The sequence below is a fragment of the Myxocyprinus asiaticus genome, chromosome 32, assembly GCF_019703515.2.
Source record: "Myxocyprinus asiaticus isolate MX2 ecotype Aquarium Trade chromosome 32, UBuf_Myxa_2, whole genome shotgun sequence".
NCBI classification, from domain to species: domain Eukaryota; kingdom Metazoa; phylum Chordata; class Actinopteri; order Cypriniformes; family Catostomidae; genus Myxocyprinus; species Myxocyprinus asiaticus.
In genome coordinates, this window is record NC_059375.1 from 13,912,780 (window position 1) to 13,936,452 (window position 23,673).

Here is a 23,673-nt window from a genome sequence, read left to right on the forward strand (position 1 = left end):
GAGTCATTATATTGGTAAATAAACATCTGCAATTCAAATGCCTCAAACAGATTAAAGATAAATTAGGAAGAGTAATTATTGTTTTAGTTGAAATTCAGGGGCAAAGGTTGATTTTGGCTAATATTTACGCACCTAATGCTGATGATCAGGGCTTTTTTATAGATCTTGAATGGATGTTGCAAGCTGCTGGCACCCCTTATAATATAATATTGGGAGGAGACTTTAATCTTTCGATGGATTCAGTCCTTGATCATAGTGAAGCAAGAGTGTGCAAGCCCCCGAGAGCAACATTGACACTTCACAGGATGTGTAAAAATCTTGGTCTTACAGATATTTGGAGACTTTGGACCCATCTGGTAGGGACTATACATTTTTTTCATCAGTCCATAAGATTTATTCTAGAATAGATTTTTTTATATATATCCAAATCCCTCATTTCATCTGTTGTTGATTGTGCAATTGGAAATATCTTAGTCTCAGATCATGCCCTGGTGAGTTTAGAGATGTTGCCACATACGGAGAAAAATAAATCATATAGTTGGCACCTTAATGTGTCCCTTTTGCAAAATCCTGAATTCCAATAAATGTTAATGACTGAAATCAATGTTTATATGGAGACCAATTTGTCCTCAGTATCCACTGTGGGCGTGGCTTGGGAGGCACTTAAGGCGGTTCTTAGGGGCCGGATCATACAGTATGTCTCATTCACCAAAAAATCCAAAGCACGAGAACTTGTGGAGTTGGAAGGAAATATTAAAAATGCCGAAACAGAGCTGAAGCGCCGTTTGTCATCTGATGGCCTCAGAGAATTGACTCGATTGAAATATAGATATAATACTATTTTGTTGCGGAAAGTGGAGTTTTGGCTATTCAGGGCAAGACAGTCATACTTTGAGTCGGGGGAAAACTTTTGGCTTGATATATAAAGCAGAGAGAGTCTTTTTCTACCATTCCCTCAGTGAAATCTGTTGGTGGTGAAATATTTACCTCGGCTATTGATATTAATAATGCTTTTAAAGAATCTCTATAGTTCCACGTCTTTGTCTACTGATGAAGATATTAGAAACTTTTTGGAACCATTAGATCTCCCTAAACTGACGACTGAGCAAAAAAATTCTCTTGATTCTGAGATAAACTTGGAGGAGCTTGGCGAGGTTATTAAGGCCTTACCTACAGGCAAGGCTCCAGGGCCTGATGGCTTTGCCGCTGAGTTGTTCAAATCTTATGCTACAGAACTGGCTCCACTTTTGCTAGAAGTTTATACTGAATCATTAAAGAATGGAAAGCTTCCGCCAACCATGACACAAGCCCAGATCAGTCTGATTCTTAAAAAGGACAAAGATCCAAGCGAGTGTAAAAGTTACCATCCAATTTCCCTGATCCAGTTAGATGTAAATATTTTAAGTAAAGTTATGACATCTCTTATACATATAGATCAGGTGGGGTATATTCGAGGCCGTAGCTCTTCTGATAACATTAGGCGTCTCATCAATATCATGTGGTCAGTAGCGAATGAACAATCTCCGGTCGCTGCCATCTCACTTGACACTGAAAAGGCATTTGATATGGTAGAATGGGATTAAGTTTTTAAGGTTTTGGAAATATACGGGTTCGGGAGTACGTTTATTGAATGGATTAAGTTACTTTATAGACACCCAGTAGCGGCGGTACAAACAAATGGATTAATTTCAGATTATTTTACTCTGGATAGGGGCACCCGGCAGGGTTGCCCTCTTTCCCCATTATTGTTCTGTCTTGCCCTGGAACCATTAGCAACCGCGATAAGAAAGGAGGATGATTTTCCAAGGGTGGTGGCAGGAGGAATGTCACATAAACTCTTGCTTAACGCAGATGATATTTTATTATTTGTCTCTGACCCCAGTAGATCTAAGCCTTGCCTCCACAGAATTATTAATTCCATTTCTAAGTTTTCAGGATATAGAGTCAGTTGGTCTAAATCCGAAGCTTTGGCTCTGACAGCGTACTGCCCAGAAACGGCTTTCCAGCTGGGTGCTTTCCAGTGGCCCAAACAGGGCATTAAGTATTTGGGTATTTTATTTCCAGCAAATTTGTGTGATTTAGTTAGAGTTAATTTTGACCCCTTAATAAAACGGTTTTCAAGCGATGTGGGCAGGTGGGCTTCATTGCATTTAGGTTAATGTTATTAAAATGAATTGTATTCCAAAATTCAATTACTTACTGCAGTCTCTCCCTGTAGATGTCCTCCTCTCTTATTTCAAGCAATTTGATAGCATAGCAAAGTCCTTCATTTGGAAAGGTAAGCATCCCAAATTACATTTCAATAAGTTACATAGGTCGATTGACAAAGGTGGGCTAGGCCTACCCAAGAATTTATTTTATTATTATGCATTCGGTCTCAGACATTTGGCTCATTGGTCGCTTCCATCTGAGAGAGCCCCTCCCTGGTTCTGTATAGAACAGGAAGTTCTTGCCCCTATTTCGCCACTGCAGAGCCTTTCTATCAAATTAATCAGAGAAGTTAAGTTACATCCCGTTATCTTGCACTTGAACTCGGTATGCACAGAAGTGTCCAGACTGTTTAATTCTGACATTTTTTTAAATGTTGCCTCGTGCATATGGCTGAACCCCAAATTATGCATCAACAAGTCCCCTTTTTGCTGGTCAGAGTGGATTGGGAGGGGGGTTACTACACTTGGTGAACTATATGAGAATGGAGTGTTGAGATCCTTTTAAAATTTGGTTCAGCTTTTTGGGATTCCTAGATCTCAGTTCTATAAGTATTTACAGCAGCGCCACCTGCTCTGTACTGTTTTTGGGAGTGGTTTACACCCTCCTAATGCGGCAGATACTCTGGGAGTGGTGATTACTGCTTTTGTAAAAGGTCATGAGGCATCTGTGTATTACTCCCTACTAATTCAGAGTCTGGGAGACGGAACTTCAACTTCTCTTAAGAGATTATGGGAGAAAGATCTAAATTTGGTATTGGAGGAGGGAGAGTGGGCTGGGATTCTAAAAAACGTCAAATCTGCATCTAGAGATGCAAGGGTTCGCCTCATGCAATTTAAGATTTTACATACAGTCTATTGGACCCCCTCTAGATTGCATAGGCTTGGTCTTAAAGACACACCCACCTGCTGGCGATGTCAATCAGAAGATGGAGACACAACACATGTCTTTTGGGGATGTGTTAAGATGCAAGAATTTTGGATGAGAGTTTTATGTGCGAGGTTTTGGCCTCTCAAATTTTATTTTGCCCCAGACTCTGTATCTTAGGAGATGGGGCAGTCATTAATTTGGAGAATAAGCACATGAAAAACTGGGTCCTAACTAGTATTATGATCGCCAGACAGATCACTTTGAGGAGTTGGAAGTCGGCTGGAACGCCCCCGTTTCAGGAGCGGTGTTCAGAGATGGTCAGAGTGGCAGCTCTTGAGGAGGGGGTATCCAGAAGACTGGGGAGTCTAGACATGTTTGTGAAGAAGTGGGGCAGATATCTGTCTTTTTTGGAGGGCTCTCAGGGAGGGACAGTGGAGAGAGCGGTGTAGGGGGTTTATGTGTGTGACTGTTTTTTTTTTGTTTGTTTGTTTGTTTTTATTAATTTATTTATTTATTTTTGTTGTGTGTCTATGGTTGTTTGACCACTGGGGTGTTGTTGGGGGTCGGGTGGGGGATTGGGGTGGGGGTTGGATATTGATTGTGTATATGTGTGTTCTGCTATTTATATTTAATGGTTGAATCAATAAAAAAATGTTAATCGAATTTCTTTTTTTTTTTTTATTAAATCAGAAAAATGCATTGATTTGCACTAGTAGTCCCAGATATACCAACCACCCACTGTATACAGATGCTATATAAAAATCCATTCTAAATTAGGATTGTTGTAAAGGATGATTTTTACATCATATTCATAATTAATCTCCTGTCCAGGTCGATTTGACAAGGAAATTGTGAATAATGATATATTGTTTTATCAGTCTTTCACATATTTTTGAGGCTTGTCCCCAGTTATTACTTAACACAGTGAAGAATAATTTCAAAAGAAGTCAAGCTTTCATGATATAGCTTGAATTCCAGTAGAGATAAGATATGCACTAATACATGTACTTATTTACTCTTCTGATTGCACTGACATTAATTTTCAGAACAGAAATTCAGAAAGTAAATCCTAACATAATTTCTTATCTACATGACTGTTTGTGGTATGTATGTTTAGTCTGCATGTTTACTAAATAGTTTGCATTAAATATTATTACCAAACTTATCTTTACTGATAGCCCTTGGACACTTTATTGTTGCCCATACTATGTTCATCTCTGAAAACTGAGACCTTTGGTCCTTGCTTACATATAAATGACCCCCTTGAACTGACTTAATTTTTGAATAGCGTCGATGTGATACATGCTCTCATTTTCTTTCTCTCTTTAGCTTGAAACTGTTGTAGTTACTATCCGCAACAGTGTACTTTCAGTTTATGAACAAAAAATTAAAAGTTGAGTTAATAGTCAACAAGAATCAGGACTTTTCCATTTGACTCTGTAGCACTAAATTAACTCAAAGGATGTGGTTGCTGATATTTTTGGTGTGCCTTCTGATTTGTGCTGGTGGAATGTACTGGTACATATTTGGCAAGCCAGGTCCATTTACACTGGAGTCCTTGAGGCCCCCAGGGCCTTATGAGATGGACCAGAGGAAGAGAGACAAAGTGTTAAAACAAGGTAGTATCAAGCATCTTGAGATGTTTGTTACCTGCTGCTTTAACTGGGGTACTGGGGAAAGACTGGCCTTAGAATGACCGTTTTAAGCCTCTTTTGCTAATCTGCAGCATTTAAAAAAGGGAATTTACCATCAGTGGTCTATATAAACTGTGAGTTAACCATCAAATACAACACATTCACGTTCTGTGTAAAGAAACACATTCTAATTGTCATCCAGTATCTAACAAATTCTGAGCATCCTATATTACTCGTTGATAAAAAAAAAAAAAAAAAAAAGGTTCTAACCAGGAATTCAACATCTTATAACGTTCTCAGTAAATGAAAACAAAGTCAAAGTTATGTTTTAGACTTTAGCTCTGGATTAATAGTAGGCTCTGAAAAACAGTTCTTGTTAACTTCTCCACTGAAAATCTAGTTACAGTTCAAGTTCTTAATTGTTGTCGTTGTACAAGTACAGCACAATTATTTTGTCCTTCACAAGTGTTGCATCAAATTAAATAGAGAATTAAGGATAAGATAAAACATTTAATCTATAGAAGTATGAAAGAAATAAAGTGAGAAGTACAATTGCAATCGAAATTATTCAACCCCCCCAAGACAGTAAGGATTTACAAAGGTAAGCTTTTCTGATGAACCAGAATTTAAAAAAAAAAAAGAATTTTCTTTACATCTATATCAGTTGAGTGACGCATTCAAAGTCATAGTGTGAGTATATAACCTAATATTTCTAAATAGCAGGATTTTTTAAAAATACAGCCATGTCATAATTATCCAACCCCCACTGCATGTAGCTGTTTCTTAAATATGTAAGGCTACACAAGTAATTGTTTTAAAACAAAATTAAGTTATCAATCTGCAATGGCACTTATTTAAGTTTTAAAATTTAAGTTTAGTGTCATAAGCAAAAATGTATTTCTATGCAAAAAATGCAATTAAACATAAGCTGTCTCAAAAGCTAATAGAGGAGATTATTTCATTACACAAGAAAGGTCATGGCTAAAAGTACATTTCCAAGGCACTTCAATTTCCAATAGACAAACTTGGCAGCACCATTCATACATTTTTTAAATATGGTACAACAGCAACCTTCTTGGGGTGTGGAAGAAAGCAAAACTTCACCAAGGGAAATGTTAACTCCAGCTGACTGAATATTCAAGAAGTAATTAGGAAAGACCTGTGGAGTCCTGGAAGAGGGTTTTATAGACGTATGACACTAAACTGAAAATGAGTTTTAGACCCATGGGTCAGCAGTACGTCTGGAGTAAGATGACAAGGTGATGACAAGAACGACACCATCCCCACAGTCAAGCATGGAGGTGGGTCAGTCCTGTTATGGGGGTGTTTTGCGGCTGCAGGAAACGGCTATCCTGACTGTGACTGACGCCATGGATTCTTTCAGGTATCAGGCCATTTTGGCATGAAAAATGTGATGCCTTCAGTGTGTAAATTGAAGCTCGGTGATCACTGGACTTTCCAGTAAGACAAAAAACACCAAGGATACATCCAAGTTGTCCAAAATCTGGTTCAGGGATAGTCCCATTGCAAACCTATGTTGGGATTTCAAGGAAGCAGTGGCAGCACAGAAACTAAAGAATGTCAATGAGCTGGAAGCTTTTGCTCATGAGAAATGTGTAAAAATTCTAATAGAGAGGTGTCCAAAGCCTGAGAACACTTACCTGAAACATTTATTTGATGTTATTAAGGATAAAGGATGCTCCACTAATGAAAGATTTTGGGGGTTGAATATTTTTGACATGACATTTGTGGAGAGAATTAGTTATTTTTTATTTTAAAATTTGGATAAACTGAACTCTTTGTTCTGAAAATCACTCAAATGTGTATTAAAAACTTTGACTGTTTACTGAGGTCTTAGTTGATGTGTTTTAATTCACATCACCAGAATGTATTGCTGGTCAGGGGGGTTGAATAATTTTGATTGCAACTGTATATAAGGTTTGAGTAAAGAACATTTTAACCCTTAAACACATACTTGGTCTTTAGAGACCCAGGACCTCATCCATTTTTTGGAGTTATACCCACACCTCTTAAGTATTCCTCAATCTATCTCTTTTAAATAGTGTAACACAAAAACATGGCAAAAATTAGATTTTTTAAATTTTTGTAATAGTTTAAGTACCAAAAGTGTATAGGGTTATTAAAGACCCTAGGTATGTAATAGTGTTTTCATATTTTGTATATTTTTTATTATCTAAATAAGTTTACTATCAAAGGATATCTATTTCTTTATTTGTTACAAGAGAAATTAGTACTATATTAATCCAAATGACTACTATATTGCGAAGATTTTCTGTCTTTTTTTACACTATCTCTGGGCATTGTGTAGATCCATTTTTGATAGATATAGGTGCCGGGTCTCTAAAGACTGAAATTCATGCATTTAAGGCTTAAAGGAATAGAAATATATAAAGATACTAAGAAATGTACATAAGAATATTAAAGTAAAAACAGAATAGGGCTGCATGATTTGGACAAAAAGTTTTGTTGTGATTATTTTGAAAAACTAGTCAAAACTAGTAAGTGATTTCTTTTGACCAAACTTTGGTAATATTTGTACTTAGACTTAAACTTAGGGTTCACACTTGAGTCCTCATAAAAAGAACCAAACTCTGACAAACTATTTCTTTCTAAATAAAATAATTGTGATATAGGTAAAGGAGACTATACAATGATACAACAAACAATAATATTTTAAATCATGAAAGTACAGTTGACTGGAATGAATAGGGGTGTGGGGATATTTGCTTGCAAAATCTTTTATTGCATGAATTTCTGAATGGCCATCAATGGAGAAACATGCTTTTTGACACCATAATGGTGTAGTTACAACATCTATTAATTCATTTGTGTTCGCCCCTAAGCATTTTGCCATCCGTCTGATTATTTTGGAATTTGGAGGTCTCACGCGCGACATGCCACGTGATAAGATGCGTGGATTGACTGTCTCAGACACGGAGGCAACTGAGATTCGTCCTCTGCCACCCGGATTGAGGTGAGTCACTACGCCACCATGAGGACTTAGAGCACATCGGGAATTGGGCATGCCAAATTGGGGAGAAAAGGGGAGAACCCCCCCCCCAAAAAAACAATACAAAAACAAAACAAAAACACATTGAAATATATACAAATATTCTATATACTGTATTTCAAAATTTCTTTACTGTTACTGTCACTAGCTATTATATTAGGGGCTCTAGACTGGGGGGGTCCCTTGGTCAGAAAAGGTTGACAAATCCTTTTTAAGGGGGATTGTCCGTGTAATAGGTGTATTGTAAGTCACTTTGGTTAAAAACATCAGCTAAATGTCAATTTACTTTTATGTATCTCTAGGATTTACAAGGGAGATGGTTCCAGCAAATCTGGATGCCACTGTAATTGGAAGTGGGATTGGAGGAATGACGGCCGCAGCCACACTGGCCAAAGTGTGAAGAGTGTCCTGTACAGGAGCAGCATGACATGGCAGGAGGCTGCTGCCACTCTTACACTGAGAAAGGCTTTGAGTTTGATGTTGGCATGAACCTATCACTTAAAATTGCTGCCAGTCTGTGCTGTTTGAAACTCATTATAAAAGTTATAATGTATAAGTTAAAGGAATAGTTAATCATTCCAAACCTGTATTCCATGTCATTCTAAATCCGTATGACTTTCTTTCATGAACGCATCTGTCTTTTTGAATGAATCTTTTAAGTAAACGAATCGTTCTCGTTCACCTCCATACACTGACTCATACAGTATATGACGTCTCTCCCTTTTGAAGCAAATGAGCTCTAATTTAAAGCATGAGGCTGCTTTGGTGGCTTTGAATCCCTGTAAAGACTGAATATAGCACAAGCCAATAACATTCGAGTGCAGGCTATGAAGGAGCATATCATTGGTTTCACCTGCTGAACAAATACACTCCTCACTGAACCAGTCAAGTCGGTCGTTTGAGTCTGAATGAGATAAACCGTCTCATTCATGAACAAACTGAATGTACTGGTATACTCTTTAGCGAATAAAATGAATGAATCACTTAGCCATCTGAGTGCAACACAGCCACCACACATGCAACCATGTAAATTACAGGAAAATCGTTGGGTTGCCTTCACTGGTAAATGCACAAAATGTGATGTTCACAAATACCATCAATAAGGAAATGTATAGGTAATGATACAACTTCACATTAAGAAAAATTGCCAGAGCAAAATTTACCAGTATTTTCAAAAGCACATGACCTCTAAACTGGAAATTGTAGGATATTTTCTGGAAAAGGCTGTATGTGTGAACACGACTAATGTCTTTTGGAGGACCTTCAATAAAAATTTTCTTCTGCTTGTCAAAAGGACTTCACTACATCGGTCAGCTGCATGAGAACAGTCTGTTCAGGATCATTATGTACCAGATCACTGAGGGTCAGCTGGAGTTTGTTGAGCTCGATCAGCATTTTGACAGTAATGTGACTGGCACAGGAGAAGAACAGAGAGACTACACCATCTACACCAGCAAGACTGAGATGGAGCAGCACCTGAAGAAGCAGTTTCCTGATAACGTAAAAGCTGTTGAGGAGTTCTTTAAGATCATGAAGGTGTGCTGAAGGTGTGACAGTGTGCAGAACACCCTTGCAACTGTATAACAATACATTAACAACCTGTACATTTACACTATGCGCTATGCACTCTGCCATCTAGGATATACATTTCTTTAAGTGTAGTATCGTCTCTATGGAACACTGATGTTTGTTTTACTATACAGAAGCATTAAGAGTTTTTCAGCTGACGGGAGTGACGTTTTAAACAAAGGCGATGTGTTGCTGCTAGCTTTTAAACCTTAGCCAACCACAATAGAACACTTATATCTCAAATAATATACATATTCGCTCAGTGGGTGGTGACAGTAAGGTGTTGTCTTCACAGAAGTTTTGCTAGTTGCCACATTAACCATTAATTACAATTATTTAGTCAGGCCAGCATAGCGGCCAGGGTAGGGTTGCACCAGCTGTGCGTAAGGTCTCACGTAAATTGGGATGTAAAGTTCACACTAAGGGCTTAGTAACTACTAGTTTGTTTGAAACTAAGTTAGTGCTTAATTTGGTTGCACCACCTGTTCTTAAGGTAAGACTTGGCTAGTAGGTCGTAAGATCTCCGTAAAGTAATGCGTAGTCACAGAAAATGATGTTTACCTGTATTGATCCAATAAACAGCCTTCAAATTTGTACACAGAAGTGTTAAAAATCAGTGAATTTCAGTTTGATCTTGTTACGGTTGATTTTCAAACCTTGTTTGTTCACGTAACTGTCAGCTGTAATAAATTATATTCCCATTAAAATACGATACATGATAAAAGTAGATTTGATAAATAGTATATTTTCCTTGTGTAAATAGCAAAATGTAGGTATACCTGATACCAAGCCAAGGTCAGGTAGACCAAGAAAGATTTCAGCCACAACTGCCAGAAGAATTGTTCGGGATGCAAAGAAAAACCCACAGGTAACCTCAGGAGAAATACAGGCTGCTCTGGAAAAATATGGTGTGGTTGTTTCAAGGAGCATAATACTTGTTGACCCCTCTCCAAACATAGCGCTTATGGTTGTGACCATAAAGCTCTATTTTGGTCTCGTCACTCCAAATTACGGTGTGTCAGAAGCTGTGAGGTGTGTCAAGGTGTTGTCGGGCATACTGAAATTCATGCATTTAAGGGTTAAAAGGAATAGAAATATTGTAACTGGGCTTTTTTGTGGCATTGGTTCTTTCTGGCAACTCGACCATGCAGCTCATTTTTGTTCAAGTATCGTCGTATTGTGCCCATTTGAAACAACCACACCATCTTTTTCCAGAGCAGCCTGTATTTCTCCTGAGGTTACCTGTGGGTTTTTCTTTGTATCCCGAACAATTCTTCTGGCAGTTGTGGCTGAAATCTTTCTTGGTCTACCTGACCTTGGCTTGGTATCAAGAGATCCCCGAATTTCCCACTTCTTAATAAGTGATTGAACAGTACTGACTGGCATTTTCAAGGCTTTGGATATCTTTTTATATCCTTTTCCATCTTTATAAAGTTCCATTACCTTGTTACGCAGGTCTTTTGACAGTTCTTTTCTGCTCCCCATGGCTCAGTATCTAGCCTGCTCAGTGCATCCACGTGAGAGCTAACAAACTCGTTGACTATTTATACACAGACACTAATTGCAATTTAAAAAGCCACAGGTGTGGGAAATTAACCTTTAATTGACATTTAAACCTGTGTGTATCACCTTGTGTGTCTGTAACAAGGCTAAACATTCAAGGGTATGTAAACTTTTGATCAGAGCCATTTGGGTGATTTCTGTTATCATTATGATTTAAAAAGGAGCCAAACAACTATGTGATGATAAATGGCTTCATATGATCACTATCCTTAAATAAAAGACAGTTTTTTTGCATGATCAGTCATATTTTCAAAATCAATGCCAAAATGTCACAATTTCTGCCAGGGTATGCAAACTTTTGAGCACAACTGTATATTTTGAATGTGTTGAAATTTGACACCGGGCGATGCACCCTGAAAACTGCACTGTTAGAACGGTTTCATGCTGAAGAGCCCCTTAAAAGTATGTTTTATTTCTCTCGTAAATGTAAACGAGTGTAAATGTCAACATTATACTGTATGTTGAAAGGACTGATGCCTGTCACGCAAAACATGAGCTCATTGATGTCATAAAATATCAGTCTGCTTTTTCATTCCAGCCGTTACTCCTGGTTGGAGGCTTCCATAAATATTTAGTTTATATGTAAGGTTACGTCCTACCTAAGTTTAATGGTGCAATGCTCAAATATTTATTTGTGCGTAAACTGTGACTTAGTCCCCATTTACGCCACAACTAGGCTAAGTTGTAACTTACGTATAGCTGGTACAACCGGTCCCAGGTAACTCCAGCCCTTGTACTTGTACTTTTCATTACTCACACAAAAAAATGGCTTCGAATAGTGCAGAAGTATGCGATTTGGGGTGCAGCTTTAGCAACTACATAGCAATGTGCTAACAATCACTCAGAACACTTCAGCAACTGCAATGCAACTTTTTGGCAACCATCCACAACAAGCTCATGTCAAGTCATTTTATTTATCATTTGCACAGCTTACACAGGGTACACTGGGCATTGAAATGCTTGGGTCAAAGCTCAGGTCACAGAAACAAAGACAATTTAACATACAAACAAACAGCACAGACATAGAAGTAAATATAGGGAATGCAGATGCAGAGAGGTATTTGTAAATACCTCTCTGCACACCCTTTCAAAACTAGCATCAAGAAAGCTAGTTTTGAAAGGGCAAGCTCTACTCACATTTTCTTGTAAAAATATTTTTTTTTTTGTAATTTTGTTTTTTTTTTGTTTAGTGCAGAAAAATGCCCAGATATTACACACTTCAACTTTATGTACCCTTTTTTGTTCTGTCTCTTATGTCTTCTTCCCTGTGTTGTCCGCAGTTCACAGCCAGGATGACTAATTACTTGGCCACCCTAAAGCTCATTGCACAGTGGTTGGCTCTGTTCCTGCTCAAGAGTGGCATCGCTGACCTCTGCTCATCCATCTTTTGCCTCTCAGGCTCCAGTCATTTTAGACCCTGTTTATAGCTGGTAATAAGACACATTTCGGATGATCTGATCGCAAATGGTCAGCGCTAAATATAGTTATAAATGGGGTGCAAAATGTTTTGCTATTGGATCACAAAAAACACATACAAAGGTAGTCAAAAACCACATCTGATTTGAGTTTAAAACGCCCTCCTGATGCATCCCGGATGGCAGCAAAGCACCACCTCTCACCAGTCAATCATTTGCCTAACAAATGTTTGAACTTGAACATGAGGATTTAAAAGAAAAATAACTGTCTGATCGGACAACTTGAAAAAACTATTACATTCCCAATGATGAGAACTTCACGGATCTTCCTCAGTGTGTCCGTCTGATTTGAACATGCAGGGTGACAAGATGACAAGCACACACATCTGTAGCTGAACTAACACAGGTACTCCACTAAAACAACAGATAATTTTGCTTGAAATGTTGCATTTGTGATTAGATAAAATCTCAGCTGCATCTGTGAGAAACAGCGTGCCATATTTTTTAACGCTTTCTTTGTCTTTCTGACTTGTCTTTGAGTTTATTACAAGTTTATTATCATTCAGAGTGTACACTCTGATAAAGTGATTGATGTATGTCCTCATGAAATCAGACACACTCTCCTGTAAATCCCAACTCCGAAATGAAAGAATGAATGGACGTATGCCACAACAACAGCTGTTTACTTGATAACGGAAGTAACACCCACATTTCATGCTAAGCATCAGGGGACGTAGGAAAAAGATGGATATTCAAGTCCTTTTTTACCATAAATCCCCTCATTCACTTCCACATTCTTCTTCTTTTGTTTTTGGCGATTCACATTTTTCGTGCATATCGCCACCTACTGGGCAAAGAGGCTTAAATATTGATCTGTGTCTTACCTACACTTATCATATCGCTTCTGAAGCTATGGATTAAACCACTGAAGTTGTCTGGATTACTTTTATGCTGCCTTTATGTGCTTTTTGGAGCTTTAAAGTTTTAGTACCCATTCACTTGCATTGTTAGGACCTTCAGAGCTAAGATATTCTTCTAAAAATATTAATTTGTGTTTACCAGAAGAAAGAAAGTCATACACATCTGTGATGGCATGAGGGTGAGTAAATGATGAGAGAATTTTTATTTTTGGGTGAAAAATTTACCGTGTTTCCAAATGCATGTTTTAAATAGGGAGGGACATTTTCACTTTTAAAGATCGTTTACTTGGACAAAAATCCCAGAAGAGAAAGACTGTAAAGTTTAAATAGTTTAAGTTAACTTTGTCAACTATTAAAAGGACATTTAGCATAAAGACAATCTCAAGGTAACAGACATGGACTAAAATCCACAAAACTCAAATTCTGATTATATAGGTTCTTATATATATATATATATATATATATATATATATATATATATATATATATATATATATATATATATATATACAGTACTGTGCAAAAGTTTTAGGCACTTGTGAAAAATGTTGCATAGTGAGGATGTCTTCAAAAATAATGCCATAAATAGTTACATATACATATACATGTATAGCTGAAGTCAGAAGTTTACATACACTTAGGCTGAAGTCATTAAAACTCATTTTTTAAAAACTCCTCAGATTTAATATTAGCAAATTATAGTTTTGGCAAGTCGTTTAGGACATCTACTTTGTGCATGACATGAGTAATTTTTCCAACAATTGTTTACAGACAGATTGTTTCACTTATAATTGACTATATCACAATTCCAGTGGGTCAGAAGTTTACATACACTGTAAGTTAACTGTGCCTTTAAGCAGCTTGAAAAATTTCAGAAAATGACGTCAAGCCTTTTGACCATTAGCCAATTAGCTTCTGATAGGAGGGGTACTGAATTGGAGGTGTACCTGTGGATTTATTTTAAGGCCTACCTTCAAACTCAGTGCCTCTTTGCTTGACATCATGGGAAAATAAAAAGAAATCAGCCAAGACCTCAGAAAAAACAATTGTGGAGCGAAAAGTGCAAATCAATCCCAGAACAACAGCAAAGGACCTTGTGAAAATGCTAGAGAAAACAGGTAGACAAGTATCTATATCCACAGTAAAATGAGTCCTATATCAAAATAACCTGAAAGGCTGATCAGCAAGGAAGAAGTCACTGCTCCAAAGCCGCAGAACTGAAAAAGCGTGTGCGAGCAAGGAGGCCTACAAACCTGACTCAGTTACACCAGTTCTGTCTGGAGGAATGGGCCAAAATTCCAGCAAATTATTGTGAAAAGCTTGTGAAAGGCTACCCAAAAAGTTTGACCCAAGTTAAACAATTTAAAGACAATGCTACCAAATACTAACAAGGTGTATGTAAACTTCTGACCCACTGGGAATGTGATGAATGAAATAAAAACTGAAATAAATAATTCTCTCTACTATTATTCTGACATTTCACATTCTTAAAATAAAGTAGTGATCCTAACTGACCTAAGACAGGGAATGTTTTCTACGATTAAATGTCAGGAATTGTGAAAATCTGAGTTTGTATTTGTCTGTTGTTTGTAACTTCTGACTTCAACTGTGTGTATATATATATATATATATATATATATATATACACAGTTGAAGATAGAGTAGATGGCTCACACAGACATAACACTTACAGTGCAGTATTAATATATTACAGTATATATTAATATATAAGTATAAGTATTATATTAATATATACATATTATTTACTTTTTATATTTGTAGTATTTTAAAGATTCAAGTATTGCAAAATAATTGGTTAAATTTGCAAAATTAGTTGCAAAAATAAAGGGCATCTTGTGGAGCATTTGCTTCTGTTTCACACATGACAATAAAAGACTGAGCACAAGCTGGTCCTTGAATAAATAATTTAATCAGTGACAATAATGGCAATTGTGCATGTGCACAATTTTGTATTTATTTTTTACTCTGTGCTTGTGCATTGTGGGATTTAAATGTATCCAAGTGGCTCGAGTGTTTTGACTACATTCACCAAAATTTGTTCAGATCTATTTAATGATTCGTTCAGTGACCATTTCTAGTGTTGCCAGAAGGTGGTGACAAATGAGTGTCTTGTGTGAAATGAGTTAGTCTTAATCTTTTAAAATTTGTATGTCTACAGAAAGAGAATTTAGTAGAGGTTTTAAGCATTATAAGAACAAGCAAATCTATCATTTTCCTACAGTTTGTGAGCTGCTGAAATGACTTTTATCAAAAGACAACAATAATAGTCTTATAATAATTATAAGTTTCGATAACGTCCGTACTTTTTCATGTATAAAAAAGCATGTCTGCATATCTGTTGACTTCAGTAAAATGCCTAAGTGTTCAGTACACAGCAGATCTATCTTTTTTCTTACAGTTTGTCGACTGCACACCATCATAGAGGTAAAAAACAGGAGCTGATATTAAAAACAGCTTTACATATTTAACACAGCTCTAGTAATCTGCTTAAATTGGCAAAATGAACCGATCAAACTATTACCTCACAAACATAATATAAAAAGCATAATTTAATGAAGACTGATAGAAACTCCACTTACAATGTGTGCTTAAAAGAAGGATTGTAAATAACTTTCATTTATGTGTTCCTAATCTCTAGATTATTTTGTAATTACATTTTTTTTTAAATCTTACTATAATAAAGAAAAGCAAAAACATTATATATATATATATATATATATATATATACAACATTTAAACCCCACAACCACCCTTCCCCCTCCCAATCCCCAACCCCGCCCCCAAACAAACATCCCCGTGGTCACACATGAGTAGATATACAGAAAAAAAGAGCAAACAAACACACAAACAAACAAAAAATATATATATAATAATCATACTCAACCAAAACTACACTACTCTCTCCACGCCCCACCCCGAGAGCCCTCCAAAAACTCCAAATAATTGCCCCATTTCCCGACAAACAAATCTAAGTTACCCCATCTTCCCAATTACACCTCTTCAAAAGCCACCATCCTCCCCATCTCTGTGTACCACTCCGGAAATGGGGGCGCACCAACTGACCTCCAACCCCTCAAAATAATCTGCCTGGCGATCATCACACAGGTCAGAACCCAATTCTCTATATGACTATTCCCCACATCGATGACCGCCCCATCGCCCAAAACACAAAGTCTGGGGCAAAAGGAAACCCGTGTGCCCACCACATCACACACAAAATTCTGAACTTTCAACCAGAATTTCTGGATCTCAATACACCACCAAAAAACTTGGGCCATGTCTCCATCCTCCAATTGGCATCGCCAGCAGGTGTGTGTGTCTTTAAGACCAAGCCTATACAATCTAGAGGGGGTCCAATAAAATCTATGTAAAATCTTGAATTGCATAAGTCGCACCCTTGAATTTCTAGATGTAGACTTGACGTTTTTAAGAATCCCAGCCCACACTCCCTCCTCCAATACCAAATTTAAATTTTTCTCCCATAATCTCTTGATAGAAGTTGAAGCTCTGTCCCCCAGACTCTGAATTAGCAGGGAGTAATACACTGATGCCTCATTAACTTTTCCAAAAGCAGTAATCACCCCTCCCAGAGTGTCTGCCATTTTAGGGGGGTGTATGCTACTCCCAAAAATAGTACAGAGTAGGTGGCGCATCTGTAAATACCTATAAAACTGAGATCTGGGGATCCCAAAATGTTGAACCAAATTTTCAAATGATCTCAATACTCCAATCTCATATAGGTCACCGAGTGTATGTGGAAGTGACCAGTGACAGCCGTTACTGGGCAGTACGCTGTCAGAGCCAATGCTTCGGATTTAGACCAATTAACTCTCATCTCTAGATTACTAGTATTTTACAATCCACTCTGTCCAGCAGAAAGGGGACTTATTAATACATAATTTTGGGTTCTGCCATATGCTTGAGGCAACATTTAAATAAATGTCCGAGTTAAACAATCTGGACACTTTTGTCCATACCGAGTGCAAATGCGAAATAATGGGGTGTAACTTAACTTCTCCGATTAGTTTGACAGAGAGGCTTTGCAATGGCGAAATAGGGGCAAGAACTTTCTGTTCAATACAAAACCAGGGAAGGGTTCTCTCAGGTGGAAGTGACCAATGAGCCAAATATCTGAGACGGAATGCATAATAATAAAACAAAATCTTGGGTAGGCCTAGTCCACCTTTGTCAATCGGCCTATGTAACTTACTGAAATGTAATCTGGGACGTTTACTATTCCAAATAAAGGACTTCACTATGTTATCAAATTGCTTGAAATAAGAGAGGGGGACATCTACAGGGAGAGACTGTAGCAGGTAGTTGAATTTTGGAATACAATTCATTTTAATAACATTAACCTTCCCAATCATAGATAAATGTAATCAAGCCCATCTGCCCACATCGCTCAAAAACTATTGTTAAAAAATATTAAAAAACTAACTAAATCAGACAAATTTGCTGGGAATAAAATGCCCAAATACTTAATACCCTGTTTGGGCCTCTGGAAGGCGCCCGGCTGGAAAGCCGTTACTGGGCAGTACGCTGTCAGAGCCAAAGCTTCAGATTTAGACCAGTTAACACTCATCTCTAGATTATTAGTATTTTAGATAACATCAGTGCCAATAAAAACATGGATAAATGATCATTGTTAAAAGCAACTTTGTAGAAATGAATGGAACCATGATGATTAGACTGTCTGACTGACGGGCTATTATTTAAGGGTTGTTTCGGCTCATGAAAATCACCTGTGATTGGCTGGATGGTCGCTCAATCAGCCCAGAATAACAAAACGCAAAGAATACGGTATACAAATCCACCATTTGGACTCGGTATGGGTTTAGCTTGGAAAAGTGCGGGGGACAAAAATTACCTTTTTAAAGAGGGCTGCTATGCCCTTGCTATTAAATGCAAAGACATCACACACCACCTAAAATTAATTTTATACTGTGCATTACGAGGAATAATGCATTCCACAGGTGGTAATGTGGCCATGACGCAAAGCTCCATGTGCATTCATTTTCCATTTTTACATTTATACCACATTTGTTTATCTCAAGACATTCGCAGGGTTTTGCTCATTCTCACGCCACTAATATGCCAAGGATTTTATTACACCACTGATTGAGCATCCTGCTTTGAAACAATTAGCATTACTAGCTTGAAAGCGTCACCCTGGCAATTACCACTTGAGCTTTTTCTAAGCAGTCTTGCCTTAAATAACAGCTAGACAGAAAGAAATGTAATTAAACAGAAGGTTCATTTATAGGCGGATTAAAGGGATAGTTCACCCAAAAATTTAAATTCTCTAATCGTCTACTCACCCTGATGCCATCCCAGATGTGGATGACTTTCTATCTTCTGCTGAACACAAACAAATATTTTTAGAAGAATATCTCTGCTCTGAAGGTCCATACAATGCAAGTGAATGGATAATTTATTTTTTTTGAAGCACCAAAAAGCACAAAAAGCTGCATAAAAGTAATCCTTAAGACTCCAGTGGTTTAATCCATCCACAGTCTTCAGAAGTGATATGATATGTGTTGGTGAGAAACAGATCAATATTTAAGTCCTTTTTTACCATAAATTCTCCTCCCTGCCCAGTAGGTGGCAATATGCACGAAAAATGCAAATCACCAAAAACAAAAGAAGAATGTGAAAGTGAAGATTTATAGTGAAAAAGGACTTAAATATTTATCCGTTTCTCAACCAAAATTATTCTGAAAAACTTCTGAAGACATGGATTAAACCACTGGAGTTTTATGGATTAATTTATGCTGCCTTTATGTGATTTTGGAGCTTCAAAATTTTGGTATCGATTCACTTGCTTGTATGGACCTACAGAGCTGAGATATTCTTCTAAAAATCTTTGTGTTCAGCAGAAAAAAGAAAGTCATACACATCTGGGATGGCATGAGGGTGAGTAAATGATGAGAGAATTCTCATTTTTGGGTGAACTATCCCTTTAACTCACATCAGTGCTAATGCACCAAAACTCAGTATACTCTGTCCCCTTCCCCAGATTCATCTGATTGGTCCATTGTTTTTAAACGGACACGTATCCCCTACGCTGTTTGTCAATAGTTGCGCTGTTTGTCATGTCGTCTTAACAATGCCACCCCCATGGTGATGCTGAAAAAAACAATGTTAAGCAGTACAACGTAGAAAGTTCATCTGCCACATAGACCAACAATTAAAAAATAGTGCAGACAGAAAACAAGGAGACCTTTTGTGTGAACTGTTCCTAATAATTCGGAAAGAATGTGGAGAAGTGGTATGAAACTGTAATGTGCTCAACCTGAAATACTCCATAGCTGTGTAGTTACAGAAAATCAGTTGATAATTAATCAACACTTTTGTCAACCAATCAAAATAAAGAAATCAACAATGATTTATTAGCTTATTCTATGGCACTGATTAAACACTTGATTTCTATAACTGCATGGTTATGAAGTAGCTCCAGGTTTTCCCCTGCATTACAGCTGAATATCACTTTTCCATGTTCTTTCTGAATTGTTACAATGTTTCAAATGAAAAAACTTCAAAGAGCCTTATAGTTTGGGTTTTCTCTAATCAAAATACTTAATCTGTGGAGTAAGGAAGTAGTTCTATATGCAAGAATGTTTTGAGGGTGAAAACCAGAAAGCATCTTCAAAGAAACACATGTGGGAACTGTGGAATAAGCAGAATTGTCTCTGCTATGTGCTGTGCATTACCACCTCAGTTGTACATTACATTTTTAACAATTTAACAGTCATCAATTATTATAAACCAAAAGTACATTTTATATCCTAAATCTAATCTAAATTTAAGATGTCTTAAATAAGCCACACAGTAAAGGAAATTCAAGTCATGGCAGTACAGATTGGCCAACTAAAGAAGTCACTTGCTGTTGCACAAATCAAACACAGGGTTATGCTGTTGCCTAAACCATGAACTCAGCATCAAAATCACAGGCATCCCATCTCTGGGCTTTCTACCACACTTCTGTCTGGACAGGGTTTCTGCTCTCAATCAAAGCAGCAATTCGTAGCCTGTGGGAAAACACATTTCCAATCCTAACATTTCTGCACTCTTACATTGTTTTCTGTAGGAGATGTAATGTCACCAAGCATTAGCTTGTGTTGCACAGACTAGTTGACAAGTCGACTACAACTGAAGTTGTCAACACCATCAGCCTGAAGTTGACTAGTCGCTCACCTCGTGGTTTATAAAACGTGTCTGTAGGAAATACAGCTCAGCACTGAAAACACGCAATGGCTCAAATATAGGCTGTGATGTTCTGTCAGACTCACATAAAAAGACACATGCAGAATGCACTTCAGAACTGGTGTTTGTTATTGAGTCGCTATGCTCAGTAGCGCAATGCATCAACGTATCAACACCAATTTTACGCATTCTGCAGCACTGATCATGTTCATAATATTCCATAGGCTACTTTAATAAAGATGACACAAATGCTACAGTAACCTGCAATATATGCAAACTGGCCTTCAAATAAAACCGAAATACTAGTGTTATGCTGACCTGGATGCTGTTTGCTCCTTCATAAACTCCTTCATTTGGCGACATGTTTACAAAAGCACTTCAAGTTGGAGTCCACTGACATGAAGGAATGCATCCCCATTGTCATCTGCAAGCTAGATCCTATGGCCACCCAAAAAGAACCAAACTAGCGGCTGCAAGAGTACAGGGAACCACCTGCCAAGCTAAATATGTTCAGGCACTTTTGTTAACTTTTAGCTACATTACAGCTCAATGTATGCATTCCTGTTGTGGCACACAAGTGTGCTTATGAGGAGGTAACGTTATGGTTGATGTTTATTTCATCCGATTCGTTCACAAACAAAACAAAGCTCAGACCGTTGGTCATTATTTACCCCTCAGGTGTAAAACTACAATGAGTGTTCCTATGGTAGCCTATAAGATCCCAGGCACAGTCTAGCTGGCTATCTAATGCCTAACAAAATATAGCTGCTTTGATATTTTTGTAAATACACATAATTAAAGTGTCGGTTTTGTGGTGGTTTGGGGGTGAAATGATGTCATGACTAGTTGAATTTGCCTCAACTAATGGGCTTGACTAGTCGACCATTAAAAATTAGTAGACGTGCAACCCCTAGAATGGAATATGATCTCACAAATTTCTGAATGTATAACTGCTGTTAAAAGTGTCCTCAAATTAATTTTAGACTTTTCCAAAGCCATTTTCTTTCTCACCTCTAGGATGGATGAGTTCTTTAGTATGGGTAAAGACCAGGCACCAGACAGCATTCCCATGATGTTCATCACATTTCCCTCAGCCAAAGACCCCACATCACAGACCCGTCATCCAGGTACAGTAAAATTTTAGGCAATCAACAAAAGTAATGGCCAATGTCAAGGATACATTTTGGGGCTGCAGCTCCCCATATAGTATTCTTACTGCCATATTTATGAATGCACAACTTTCGTGGCCTATATGATATAGCAGAGCTTCAATGGTACCACATACCCATGGCCAAATAATCAGACAAAGCTTTGTAATATTTAGTAATATTTTTTAGTGATATAAATAACATGACTTGAAAATCATGTTGTAACAATAATAGCCAGTAGGTGGCTGCAGTGTTCTATGCAGCCAACTACTGTGCAGTCTGATTGCATATCGTAACATTAATTTTATATTTTATAACAATCACTTTTGACTTTTTGTCAAAGTTTAGCATTTTAAAATTGATTTTAAGTGTCAGTTTTTACAATTAACAGAAATGAACTGCAAAATTGTGAAAATTCAATTAGAGTATAAACAGAAGAATCAGGGTAAACATTTTGCAATTTCAAACTTTCAAGCAAAAAAAAAAAACTCGATTCAGTTGTACAAAGCTGTTATTAATAACAGTTTTTGCTAATTTTCCAGGCAAGTCATGTATGACCATCCTGACTATGGTCAATTATGAATGGTTTGAAGAGTGGAATTATACTACAGTAAGGAAAAGAGGGTGATGTGTGTAATTTGTTCAATTTTAAAATACATTCTCCTATTCCAGTATAAAGTACAGAGACAACTATTAGCAATTCATAGGTTGACTTCCCAAAGAGTGTTAACGCTGTGAACCTGTGGCGCTTTCAAAACATTGCTCTGTTAGTTTGAGTGGTCTGACCAGTGGCATGAGTTTGAGGTGGAACTATCTGTTTATTATATATACTGTATATACAGTATATTATATATATATATATATATATATATATATATATATATATATATATATATATATATACAGGTGCATCTCAATAAATTAGAATGTCGTGGAAAAGTTCATTTATTTCAGTAATTCAACTCAAATTGTGAAACTCGTGTATTAAATAAATTCAATGCACACAGACTGAAGTAGTTTAAGTCTTTGGTTCTTTTAATTGTGATGATTTTGGCTCACATTTAACAAAAACCCACCAATTCACTATCTCAAAAAATTAGAATATGGTGACATGCCAATCAGCTAATCAACTCAAAACACCTGCAAAGGTTTCCTGAGCCTTCAAAATGGTCTCTCAGTTTGGTTCACTAGGCTACACAATCATGGGGAAGACTGCTGATCTGACAGTTGTCCAGAAGACAATCATTGACACCCTTCACAAGGAGGGTAAGCCACAAACATTCATTGCCAAAGAAGCTGGCTGTTCACAGAGTGCTGTATCCAAGCATGTTAACAGAAAGTTGAGTGGAAGGAAAAAGTGTGGAAGAAAAAGATGCACAACCGAGACAACCACAGCCTTATGAGGATTGTCAAGCAAAATCGATTCAAGAATTTGGGTGAACTTCACAAGGGATGGACTGAGGCTGGGGTCAAGGCATCAAGAGCCACCACACACAGACGTGTCAAGGAATTTGGCTACAGTTGTCATATTCCTCTTGTTAAGCCACTCCTGAACCACAGACAACGTCAGAGGCGTCTTACCTGGGCTAAGGAGAAGAAGAACTGGACTGTTGCCCAGTGGTCCAAAGTCCTCTTTTCAGATCAGAGCAAGTTTTGTATTTCATTTGGAAACCAAGGTCCTAGAGTCTGGAGGAAGGGTGGAGAAGCTCATAGCCCAAGTTGCTTGAAGTCCAGTGTTAAGTTTCTACAGTCTGTGATGATTTGGGGTGCAATGTCATCTGCTGGTGTTGGTCCATTGTGTTTTTTGAAAACCAAAGTCACTGCACCCGTTTACCAAGACATTTTGGAGCACTTCATGCTTCCTTCTGCTGACCAGCTTTTTAAAGATGCTGATTTCATTTTCCAGCAGGATTTGGCACCTGCCCACACTGCCAAAAGCACCAAAAGTTGGTTAAATGACCATGGTGTTGGTGTGCTTGACTGGCCAGCAAACTCACCAGACCTGAACCCCATAGAGAATCTATGGGGTACTGTCAAGAGGAAAATGAGAAACAAGAGACCAAAAAATGCAGACGAGCTGAAGGCCAC

The 23,673-nt window shown here is 37.5% G+C and overlaps 1 protein-coding gene across 1 annotated transcript; it reads left to right on the plus strand.

The window, feature by feature from the left end:
• Positions 1–4,540: 4,540 nt before the first annotated feature.
• Positions 4,541–12,302, plus strand: si:ch1073-13h15.3 (inactive all-trans-retinol 13,14-reductase). The gene is given in 5 exon segments (XM_051666679.1): positions 4,541–4,697; positions 8,046–8,139; positions 8,141–8,226; positions 9,038–9,279; positions 12,156–12,302. Coding segments are annotated over 5 exon segments (726 nt in total).
• Positions 12,303–23,673: the final 11,371 nt, after the last annotated feature.